This window comes from Drosophila mauritiana, chromosome 2R, assembly GCF_004382145.1.
Source record: "Drosophila mauritiana strain mau12 chromosome 2R, ASM438214v1, whole genome shotgun sequence".
NCBI lineage: Eukaryota > Metazoa > Arthropoda > Insecta > Diptera > Drosophilidae > Drosophila > Drosophila mauritiana.
Genome location: NC_046668.1, coordinates 22,036,138 through 22,048,427, shown reverse-complemented (window position 1 = coordinate 22,048,427; position 12,290 = coordinate 22,036,138). Strand labels below are relative to the sequence as shown.

The window sequence follows — 12,290 nt, the reverse complement described above, 5'->3', positions numbered from 1 at the left end:
TATTCCCGCCTCGGCCGCGCACTGGCCACACCAGCCACCGCCTTCGCTTCGCCGCCCGCCATCCAAATTCGATTCGTTGGTGTTTTTCGCTGCGCTTGTGTTCGTGTGTTCGCGTTGGCGCTGTCATCATCATATCGCATCGCTCCGCTCAGAAAATCGTGCCAATTGTCCGTTTTTTACCTGCCAGCGAGTGCGTTTCAGTTGCCCGCCAACCGGCCGAAGTCGCAAATTCACGTGCACCACTCTCCAATTGGACGAGTGCCTTTAAAACGGTGCAACAAGTGGTTTTTACAATTTTTACCAGCGTTCAGTTCAAAGTGCCTAACAAACACACACACATACGTAACCTACCTGACCAGCGCGCATATGTGTGTGCATGAGTGTGTGAGTGATACAACAACAATACAATAGCAGCAACACAGCTACGAAAATAACTAACTGCTTTCGTCGCAGTTTTTCTGCAAGTGTATGGGTTAATTGCGCCGAAAAATGTTAATTAATTGAAGCCCAATTGGAAATCGCCAGTGACAAGAAAAGCTGAAACTAAGATCTGAACGCAGATCTGTTGAGAAATCCCAAACGCGAGGATCTGTATCGCGTGTGTGTCAATCGGTTTAAATATAGATCAGATCACAAGTGCACTTAAACAAACAGAAGGGAAAGAGACAAACAAGTGATTAACCGACAGGTAATTACAGCTGCTCTTCTTTTGCATATTTTGCTCGTTTTCTCTGCCAGATATTATTCGCGTCTCCTTTATTGTTTTTACCTTTCTTTAGTCATCGCATCGCGCACTTGCCCACTCGTTCGCTTCTAATAAGACTCTTCTTTTTATCGGTGTGGCTGGAGTTTCTTGTTTTGCCACCCATACAATCGCACGAATACCTGTACAGCACATACACACACACACGCACATAGTATTGGCTGATTGGAATGTGTGTGCTTTGTTGTTGCCGTTCTCAATACATATTTGTTGTCAACGGTTTCTGCTTATCAATTGGAAAGCACGAACACAACTACACCTGCACTTCTTATTGGCTTGGGCAGCCCTCCTGTTGGATAACAATAATGAGTGGCAAGTTCTGTTCGGCCTGGCGAAAAATAGTAATATGCACTCCTGGGAGCTGGCGCTTTTCATTTTCCATTTCCGCTGCACATTTGTACCTTTCTTTCTGTGTCAATCACCTGTTCTGCAGCGCTGGCACTTTTCACATGCCAATCGGCGGCAAAAAGCAGAGGCAGCAACAAACAAATTAAAACGTGATATATATAGCCCTAGTCCCGTCGAGGTGCCAACTTTTGATCGCCAACTTTTGATTCCCACCGAATTCCATTCGAAAAATCCAACCAAATCCCATTGTGCTCAGAGTCTTATTTGCACTAATCCCATGCAAATTCCAATTGGCGCGTTCCCATACAGTCTAACATCGCTAGATTGAAAATCCTCTGGCGATTTCTTTAGATTAGCTCTTGTCAAGCTGAAATTGGTCATGAATCTTTATATATATATAGAGCAGATACAGTGTCGTTATTTACCTTTCGATTCTAAGTAGTGATTGTGGCTTAGCGAATTTTCACTGTTTTCGGTCACCGAATTTGGCGGTTTCGAAATTCTCAGCTGGCAACACTGATGCCAATTCGCCATGACGTGGACTCCTTCTTTCGCCGCACAGTCAGCTGGCTGAATTCGCCGGTGTTTATGTTGTGGGCGCAGGAAGCAGGAAACTGCCAGTTGATTTCAAACTTTCGAGCGGCGCGCAAGGACATGCCGCAAGGATACGGAAGTCGCAGCTCCTAGGAACGGAAGCAACTCCTTCGTACGTGTTCCACTCGCTTGAGTCTGTGCTCCTCAATTATTCACGAAGCAAAACAAAGTTTATGGCTCTGCAACTGCCCGCCGTTGCCTCGAATATTTTCAACTAGTGCAAGGCGAGCCACAGAAACAATGCAATGGCATGGGACAAGTGTCGAGATAGCGAGTGAGACGCACATAGCGAGCAGGAAAGAGAGAGCGGCAGTGGCAAAGTGCAAATGTATTAAATAAATAACGAAACGAAGCTGCACAGAAAGAAAAAAATTCATGTTGATTATGAACTTCTTATGACCATCGTAGAGTAGAGTAAAAGTGGACAGCATGCCTAAAGATTTTGAGTAGCGCAAACCCGAGATGAAAGTTGAATTCACCTTGTTTCTCTCAGTGTCATCTAATATGTGCCTGCGGTTTGGCTAGTTTTTGCCCTGTCTTTTGCTTTTGGCCGGCTTTCTTGGCGCATTGCATAAGTGTTGGCCATTTCACCTCACTCACGCTCTCCTCTCCCTCCCCCTTCTACCCACAGATAAGCAGCCAACGTGACGTACTCGGGCGGATTAATAATTGAGCAGATAGCGGATAGCAGCTAGCAGATATCAGATAGCGGATAACGAACACAGCAGGCCCAGCAATGGAGTCCATGGAGTACGAGATGGCACGCAACATGACGCTGCTCTTCTTCCTGGAGCGGCTGCTGGACAAGGGCGAGCCCCGCACCGTCCACGACCTGTCCTGCCAGTTCGGCAACAAGGAGTTCACCAAGGAGATGCGCCAAATCGCCGGTGGCAGCCAGTCGGGTAAGTTCGCACTAACTAAGCCAGCACTTAGTACCTACGCTTGGCAACTAGCAAATCCATATAGCCAAGATGCAACTGAAATACAAGCAAGAGGCCTGCTTTATTGATTGAAATGAAAACAGCTCTCTTTAATCAGAAAACTGGATCGAATAGAGCCAAGGAAAGTGCGCTGAAAATGCCGTGGCATTCAATTCAAGCTCTCATTTGAAATGTCGCCAGCCGAGCCTGGGAAATTGGAAACGTGTGCGGTGGAAAGCGGCAGTGGACAGTGGACATTGGACACTGGACGGTGGACACTCTTGTTCGGCTGCGGGACATACATACACAGTACATATTTGTGCACCTGCGGGTTTGCGTTGTTCGTCACAGTCACAGTCGATGATTGTGTTGTTCATGTTGCCTTCGAGTGGTCGGCGTCCAAGTGCACATGTCATTGCCGTTTCCATTTCCAATTGCAGTTTGCCGTTTGCCGATTGCCAGTTGCCGCAGGCGAGTCAGTCAGTCAGGCCGCCTCATTTTCCATCTCCCGGCTGATCTCAATGCCAAAAACCACAAAAACATGCCAAGGGTTTATCGCCTTTCATTGCAGCCGCCAAGCTGCAATCGATAATGCTCCACCCTTGTGTTTTCCACAAGTGGTATGGATATGGATATGGGTATGGGTGTTGGTTTACAACTGGTCTACGAAAAACAGGCAAAGATTCTCGACGTATGCACACGTGTAGTACTTCCATTGACAAGTCGGCACATGGAAAACTCGGGCCATGCTGTTTATCAAAATGCATGGTTAACTAACGCGAGCGACTAAAAATAGAGGCAACAAACAACTTTCGGTTTTTATAAATAGCTACCACTTAGTTGAGAGTTGGGAGTTGGGTGTTGGGAAGGTGCAATGCACTTTCCCTCGAGGCGGAGATATGTGAACACATTTGTTTGATGTTCTCACTTGTGAGACGATGAGGGGGGGTTTGAAAAAGAGCCACAGGAAATGGTACGCATATGTACGCATTACTCCGCACCTTGGCGATTAATAGCAAATCATTAAACTACACCGAATCATCATGAACTTGAGTTTATGTGGTAATGGTCTTATGACACTGCTAATTATAATAACAATAAGGATGTACTGTATAATTATATGACCTTTTTTTGCAGAAAAAGAGTCAAAAAATAAAAAGTAGTTGACCAAATGGGGAATGTCATACCTTCCTGAACTCGTAGTGAAATTCCCTATCGAGTGGTATTCCCAGCTTGAAATGTTTGATTTTGACCATTTTTTGCAAAATTTGATGATGTAACCCCTTACAAAAAATGCGAAAAATGGTCAAATTTTTCAATTCTGAAAATCAGCAGGAAAGTGATAGGGATCTTTAGTGCAAGTAAAAAGCTGCACAAAACGGTCATTACTTTCGCTGGGCGATCGTTTTTGGCCAAGTTATGAGCAAAGAGCTGTTGGAGAATATCAACTTTTGGCCATAATCGTGTTTACGACAATAATTGCACATACTGCTCTTGCTTTTCACACTCCTCGACTTCGACTTGGCTAATTGCAACAAGAAAACAAACATTTAACAAAATGTTTATCACATTTGTTGATTTTTTACCCATGTGCGTGACTCTGCCGCCAAGACAAATGGTGTTTACCTCGGGTGAGCAACATTTTCGCCGAAATACAATAGTTTAGTCTGTGACTTAAAGCGCCGGCTTTACTTTTGGCCCAGAACGCAATAGACAAGTTGGGGAAAGTTCAGGGAAATACGCGGCTAGCACGCAAATCGCAGCTGGATTAGAAGAACAGACTGGGAAAATGAATTAATGGAATGGGAAATGTCAAGGTCTGGCCTATAAATAGAGAAGAGTTAGTTGCGCATTCCCGAAATGGGATGTTCCAAGTGAGGAACCATCGAGCCAGCGATAAGCAGTTCCTTGGCCAATGGCATTTCGACCCATTTCGGCCACTAATCCCGGTTTTCAGGCCACCCGGGGGACTGACCTAAAATCCCACAAACATATCTAATGCCTCTTCAATTTTGTCAACGTGTTGTTTGCCCAACTTGTGAGCCGTTAAGGCCGATGGGCAGCATTTTGCACTCCGCCCACAATAGACAGCCATCCAAGTCAGCCATTATGTGGTTTTGGCCAGGAACGGATTGGGGGAGTGGGGGGTGGCGGAAACTTTGTAATAGAAAAGTGTCGATTACGTGACAAAAATGTTCAATTGAAATCTCAATAAAATTGCATGATATTCTGGGGACTGGAGACCACATCCATTTGTTGCTTCAATAATAAATGGAGGTGTGTGTGTGCCACCATGCATATTCCCCAGCGATTGATGAGGGTTCTCTGGTGGGAAAGCATCTCCGGGAAATTAACGTTGAAAGCAATTTTCTAGCCTGGCGGGGGGAGAAACTCGAACTGCGTTTATTGGGTTAGACAAACAGTTTGGAGAGTTTGCTAAGCTGAACTGAAACTCGTTAATGGTGAGCTTAAATTTCGCTGCTAATTTAACGGCCTGCCAGAAGTAAACACGACCATTTAGCCCAGTTTATCGTTTTGCCATTTTGACTTGCCAGCGGCTTTGAATAATTGCACACACAAGCAGCTGGGAAAAATAGAAAAGGCATTCGCACCAAAACAGGCCAAGCCTTTTGCGAAGGTTCGCAACTGTTTTTCTCTGTGTGTGATTATTTTTTTTCGTTTTGCGTAATCGATTGCCAAAGCAAACAAGACACACGGACAGGCAAAAGTTGTCAAAGCAAATGAAATAAATACTTAAGCTACACAGAAATCAATTTTGTAACTAATGGCTGAGTTGGTGTTTATTCCGCTATGCGAAAAGTAGAAAATCAAGATAGAGTGCTGTCTGAAATTCGCTCGAACCTTTTGCGTTTTCGCCACGCTTTTGAATTTCTGACATTGTCGTAAATTTAACGATTTTATGTCGAGCGGAGGAAATGCCTGCCAGCCGGTGCTCCCACCACCTCAAACCCCTTAACCCCTGAAACCCCCGGAAATCCACCAAGGAAATACCCCCGTTGAAGCTCCACATTTCCCGGCATTGCGTGTGTGCAGCCAAGGTCTTTATGCTTAAGTTGACTTTCCTTCTTTCCCAAAAGCAAATGGAACTCGCATTGATTTTTGACATTAATCGCAAAGGGCGAAACATTTTGTTTAAGGCGAAAGCGAGTGTGGCACTCATTATTTGCCAACTCTTTGCCATTTGTTTCTAATTGATCGCTAACCGTTTTGACAGCCAGGACGCTGTGATGAGGCGGCACTAATGAGTTCCTAATGAAGTCACGACCCTGGGAGCGTTCTACATCGGAGGATGTGGAGATGGCCCCCCAAGTGAGTCATAAAATCCGGAGTTTACGGCCAGACATAACCCTTTACCTGGCTGCTCTCCACTTACATTTCGATTCACAACATCCCGGGGAAATGCTTTCATTTCGTTTCGTGTCTTTCGTTTTACGTTTTCTTCAATAAGCGGCAAGGCATAAATATACATAAATTTATGGCCAGTGTCCTCGGTGCATTTGAAAATTGCCACCGCAAAAAAATGTGTCCAAGTGGGTCGAGCCGTAAAATGCGGCAGTGCCGCCCCCAAAGACCCCCAAATCCGTAACACCTGCTCCACATCCACTTTGGCGGGCGGCGGGTGGCGGTTGGCTGGCGGGTGTTGCCAAAACAGTTTGCTTGCCAAGAATTGCGGCTAAGCACACAGCCGCAGACAAATACAAACACAAAATATTCAAATATTCAAATATTAGCCCGCCAAGTGGCCTAGTTGTCTATATATTTGAGCACATTACATTACATATTCTCGGGCTGGGCGGTCGCCCTCGGTAAATATTAATATTGAAATGCCATGAACTTCGATTTGTTCCACAAATTTCAATTTCTCTAAGTAAACATAAAATTGAATTACGCTCGAAAGGATTTACGGTTTTTTTCCGCTCTCCTGTGTTTTGGGCGGTTGAAATTACTAGCCATTTGTCAGTTTTGTGGCTCATTTGGCAGCCGGGCATGGGGATGTTTGCCCAGGGATTACCCCGCGATTGACTAACCAAATCCGTTGGCAATCCAGCTTAGCACTCATGTGTACCTAGCAAAATGCCAGTCCGACTGGATCAATCAGTGCTCTCGCTTCCTTATGCGACTTTACAGCCGAGTTATGTCAATGCAATCGAATTAATTCATGTCTGGCATCATGGAGCCAAATTCGAGTGACACGCAACAAAACCTCTGATCCATCCATCGCTGCGCGTTGTCTTGTCACGTCATATTACCCAAAACCAAACAATGCCGAGCACAACAGATGGCTATGTGGGCGGGGGGAGGCAGGGTGCTGCTGCTGGCACAATGGGACACATGCTCATCGCATTCCTACCAATTGCGGATGATGAGCTGGAAGTGGGGGTGGAGGTGGTACTGGAAGTGGTGGGTTGGGCTGGTCTGGTATGGATGCCCCGTTTTGGGAAGCCGCGGCGGCAACTACGAGTATGACCTGATTTATCAAATAAATGGTTCGCTAGCTCAGTCAGTCGTTTCCACGGCCTGGGTGCATTCACTTTTCATTCGGTTGGCACTACACTGAGAACAACTATGTGGTGTGGGAGCTGCATTTGAATACTAAAGGAATAATAATATAATAATTTATAGTTGAAATGAACATATTTATTCTCCCAGTGCAACATGCACAAAGTCAAATCTCCGGCAGAGTTTGCCTCATTCATGCAATTGTAAACTAACTTTGAATCCAGAAACTTTAGCCAACTTTACAAACCAAATCAACAACATAGAAGCTGGCAGCACAAAACACTCATGTTTATTCATACGTAGACATCTCCATATGTACATGTGACACATGCGGATGGATGTGCGCCCGTCATTTGATGGTTATGCGATTAAACAATGTTGTTAATTATGGGAATCCAGGCACATGCTTCCCACTGATACAATGAGCACGAATCGTAGAAAAGTTTTCACAATCCAGTTGTTGAAGTCGGGAGTTGAAACTATCTAGTTGTTCCCGGGAATTAACCAACTATGCTACAATGAGGTTCTTAAGTAATCTTGGCGCACTTTGCGAGTTGACAGATTGAAAGTAAATTAATTACGCTGGCGTAGCTGCAACACTTTTACTGCATTAGCCACTCACTGGCAGCAGTGGGGGCACCCTCTAATGGCCACATAATTGTAATTGACATCTTTGCTCCGGCGATTGACAGGTCTGAAGAAGTTCCTTGCCCAGTACCCGGCCATATTTCTGGTGGACGGCGACTACGTCCAGGTGAACGCCTATCAGCACCACAACGCGGACGATGGCGGCTGCGGGGGCAAGCGGGACTACATCCAAGAGGCTAAAGACTACTTCAAGAACAAGATGCTGCAGTACGGAGCGGCTGCCGAGGTGCCCGTTCGCAGTCTCCTGGGCCACCGGTCGCAGGCGTCGCCCCAAGTGCGTCACATATCGGGTGAGTTTGAAATGAAAACGGACGGAGGTGTTCACAATCACGGCTGCCACTCAAAACTAATGGAGTAAATGGGAACCGACGGGCATTAAATCGATTATTATGAACAAAAGCAAAGCCTTTATTAGCATTTAAAGTGGCAGCCTATGATTACTTATGCAACTGCCTTAACCCCTCATCATTTTCCACGCAGGCCAGCACATCAAGGAGTTCACCGACTTCCTGATGAAGCACACGGACACCTTCAAGGTGACGGACGACTACGTGATGCTGGTGGGCTGCGAGAACATGACGGATCTGCCGGCGCGGGATCGCCTCCACCTGCCGCAGTCGAACATCGATACTCGAGGCACGCAGCAGATGCTGGACTTCTTTGCGCAGTGCATCGAGGTCAAGGGACCGTTGCTGGTGGACCAGTTGTTCCACCTGCTGACCACCAACTTCCCGCAGGACCAGTGGCTGCGCATGTTCAAGACGCCGGGCGACCTGAGCTCCTTCCTCAAGCTCTTCTCCGACTGCTTCCACATACAGGCCAATCTAGTCACCCTGCTGCAGAAGCCCAAGCTCAGCGACACGCACATCCAGCAGGCACAGGCTCAAACCCGGGAGCAATTCAACGCGCTGAACAATAACAACAGTGCCAGCATTCGCAAGCAGGAACCAACACCTGGAGGTGGAGGCGGTGGAGGTGTCAGCTCTGTGCAGCAGAGACTGCAGCCGCCGGCACTGCGGAGTAATGGTCACACGAACAACAACAATGGGAGCAACGGCAGCAACAATAACAACAACAACAACAGCATTGCGTGCCCGAATTTCAAGCTGAATGCGCCCGTTTCGAATGTGATGGGTGGACAGAGCCAGGGGTTCGGGCAGCCCAAGTCGGAGCCCAGCTCTGGCTTCGACAGCTACGTGCCCATGTCGGAGCTGAAGCTGGAGAACCTGTGCGAGAACAACTATCCCAGTGCGAATACCTGCTACGGGCCCATTAACAACTCCAGCCAGCAGGCGCAGCAAGTGCAGACGCAGCAGCAGCAGCCTCAGCAGGCGACACAGAATCCGGCGGAGCAGCGCTTGAATAGTGTTAACCAAACGCTGAAGCAACGCATCAACACCCTGGTTATACGGACTCTGGCCGAAAACCTTGAAAAGGACAAGCAATCGCTGGCAAACCAGCAGGGCGGGCCCATTTCCCCGCACGCCAGTCCCGTGCATTCCATTGCCAATTCGAGCTCGAACCAAAATGCCGGTAGTGCTACAAATAACGCCAATAGCAACTCGAATGCAAATCCGAACAATGCCAACCACTCACCTAGTCATAGTTACTTCGTCGGTGACACCTGGAAGATAAAGGTGCTGCAGAACACCACGGTGATAGCGAATGTCAAGCAGTCGGTGTTTGTGACCGACATCATACTCAAGTACGCGGCCAAGAACGAGAGCATTGTGGTCTCCCTGGACTGCGAGGGCATCAACCTGGGCCTGAAAGGCGAGATCACCCTGATTGAGATTGGCACAACGCGGGGCGAAGCCTTCTTGTTCGACGTGCAGTCCTGCCCGGCGATGGTCACCGATGGCGGACTGAAGACCGTGCTGGAGCACGACCAGGTGATCAAGGTGATACACGACTGCCGCAACGACGCTGCCAACCTATATCTGCAATTCGGCATCCTGCTGCGGAATGTGTTCGACACCCAGGCGGCACATGCCATCTTGCAGTACCAGGAGAGCGGCAAGCAGGTCTACAAGGCCAAGTACATATCGCTGAACTCGCTGTGCGAGCAGTACAACGCCCCCTGCAACCCGATCAAGGATCAGTTGAAGCAGATCTATCGCAGGGACCAGAAGTTCTGGGCCAAGCGACCCCTCACACGCGAAATGATGCTGTACGCAGCGGGCGATGTCCTGGTGCTCATCCACGATCAGTTATTCGGCAACTTGGCGCGGCAGATCAAGCCAGAGAATCGGGCTCTCTTCTCAGAGCTGTGCACCGAGCAAATACTCATGCAGATCAAACCCAACGAGGTCAAGATACGCAAGAAGCAGCGCAAGGTCAGCACCGAGGTGTCCGATCTCAAACAGAAGCTGGCCCAGACCAGCAAGAGCATTGTGCTCTCCAATCGCGAGATACGCTTGCTGCGGTAAGTAGTGATCTATGTGTCAATATGACTCATGTTAACCGAACTTCTTCATAACTTACAGCTATATGGATCTGACAGAGGATGAGAAAGAGCGCCTCAAGGGCTACTACAAGGTGGCGAAGAAGCTGGAGAAGATGGAGTCCGCCGGCAATCCCAGCAAGTGGGTTCAATCGATTTCAAATCAAATAGCTATCCAACTGACAACTCTCTTTGTGCTTCCAGAGATCAAAGTGACTCAGAGGATGAACCAGAGCCGAACGAGAACGACGCCTTTCCCAGTTTGGATTCGGTGCCCTCGGACAACTCGCTTTCGGGCACATTTTCGCCACGCTTCAGTTCAGAGCCACCTAGCCTCACTGAATCCATGCAAATGCTGGAAGAGATTCTCCAGAACAAGTCAATGGATCGCATAGCCCGTATTGACAAGCTGGAGGCCATTTTGACGACTGCCACCTCGCTGCCATGTGAACAAGTTAGTAATGGAACTGAATAGTTGGTTACACCTCCTTTAATGCTTTTTATTCCTGCAGATTATAGCTTCTAATTCTATGCAAGAGCAATTGGGTTCGAGCATTGCGACCACCGAGAATCTGCAGATTATACGCGAGAAATCCAAAAAGTTAGTGCTGAATATTGATGTCTATATATAATAACTCATTAAATCTAATGCTTTCAGCATAAAGAACTGCAATTGCCAGGGCGAGCGGAGTGTGACGCCCATTCTGCGAACGACTGACAAGCGCGTGGTGAAGCTCGTGGACTCCGAATCGCAGACCCTGAGCACCGGCGACGTGGTTATCACCAAGATCTTCTTCCAGGACGAGCACGAGCGGGCCAAGGAGGCGGCCCTGCTGAGCAACTCGCCCGCGAAGCGTGTGTCTCCCACATAAACATTTCGACCTTCGAACTATGATGATTCCTAACAAACAAAGCGCAGACGAACTACGTATTATTATTTTGTTTTACAGTTGAGGGGCTTGGCCTTAAGTCCCCCGACGCTTAACGACTTTGCAATAACTTTCATACCCAATTGAGAAGCAATATATTTTGTGCCTAGATGTTGAACATTGCAATAACAATAATATATGATGTAGCAATTGTTAACTACCCGCCCCGGCCCCACAATCCTTTTATATAACAATCGACAAATCTTGGCAATGCAATCTTACCGAATCCCTCTTCTCAGAAAATGCCTACGGACCTGAGATTCTGAGTGGAATTCGATGAGCAGCGCCAAACAGAACTAAAATAAATCTGCGTTGGACCAATGTGTATTAAATCGTAAAGAAATTATTAAATGCAGTTTTCTAGAGGTTTCCTAATATCTTTGTCGCCATATCGGAAGAGAACTTATTGTATTTTAACCATAATATTTTATAAACCGAATCGATTATTCAACTCAATTTAAGTTTAACCAAACAATCTTCTTAATTAATATCCAATTGTGTAGTCAATCTAAGTAAATGAGGAGAACTAATTGTAATGAAAAGAATACTGAAATGGTACGATTATAAATTATATATCTAATTGAATAAACATGTATATACCAACATTACAGAGGACTTCCGCTTTCTTTTCGCTTTTCTTTATTAGACACCAAACACCAAGAAGATAAAAACACTTATAATTCTGTGCGCTTATGAGTAATACAAGATGAAGATCTCCAAAGAGCAGTCACAAAATTTTGGGTATCGCAGTTGGGCTGATCTATCACATAGAACAAGCGTTTTTAAATAGTAGTATAGATAGTTAGTAAATAGTGTGTTTTATCTGAGAAGAAATATTACACTTATTTGTCTTTCGTTTGAAATTATGAAATGGTGCTCTCTTGTGGTTTCTTATAGTATGTATTGTATTTATGCGATCATATTTCATTCAATATTAGACTGGACATCAAAAATAGACGGATAAAATAATTTCCAACGGGAAATTGTTTGATTTAAAGTCAAATGTACACATACTTGGATTGTTGAACACCCAATTTAAGCTGGATTAATAGATTCACTTAATTCTAGAAAGAGCCACTGCTCGAAAAGATGTACTTATGATTTGAGAAAAAACACTCAACACT

General features: G+C 46.3%; 1 protein-coding gene across 1 annotated transcript; it reads left to right on the top strand.

Annotated features, from left to right (window-relative positions):
• The first annotated feature begins 40 nt into the window (after nt 1–40).
• Nucleotides 41–11,498, top strand: LOC117136181. Its single transcript, XM_033296925.1, has 8 exons — nt 41–688; nt 2,337–2,607; nt 7,839–8,084; nt 8,275–10,219; nt 10,281–10,379; nt 10,442–10,691; nt 10,750–10,838; nt 10,896–11,498. The coding sequence occupies exons 2-8, from the start codon at nt 2,442–2,444 to the stop codon at nt 11,107–11,109; spliced, it is 3,009 nt and encodes a 1,002-aa protein (XP_033152816.1). The 5' UTR covers nt 41–688; nt 2,337–2,441; the 3' UTR covers nt 11,110–11,498.
• The last annotated feature ends 792 nt before the right edge of the window (nt 11,499–12,290 follow it).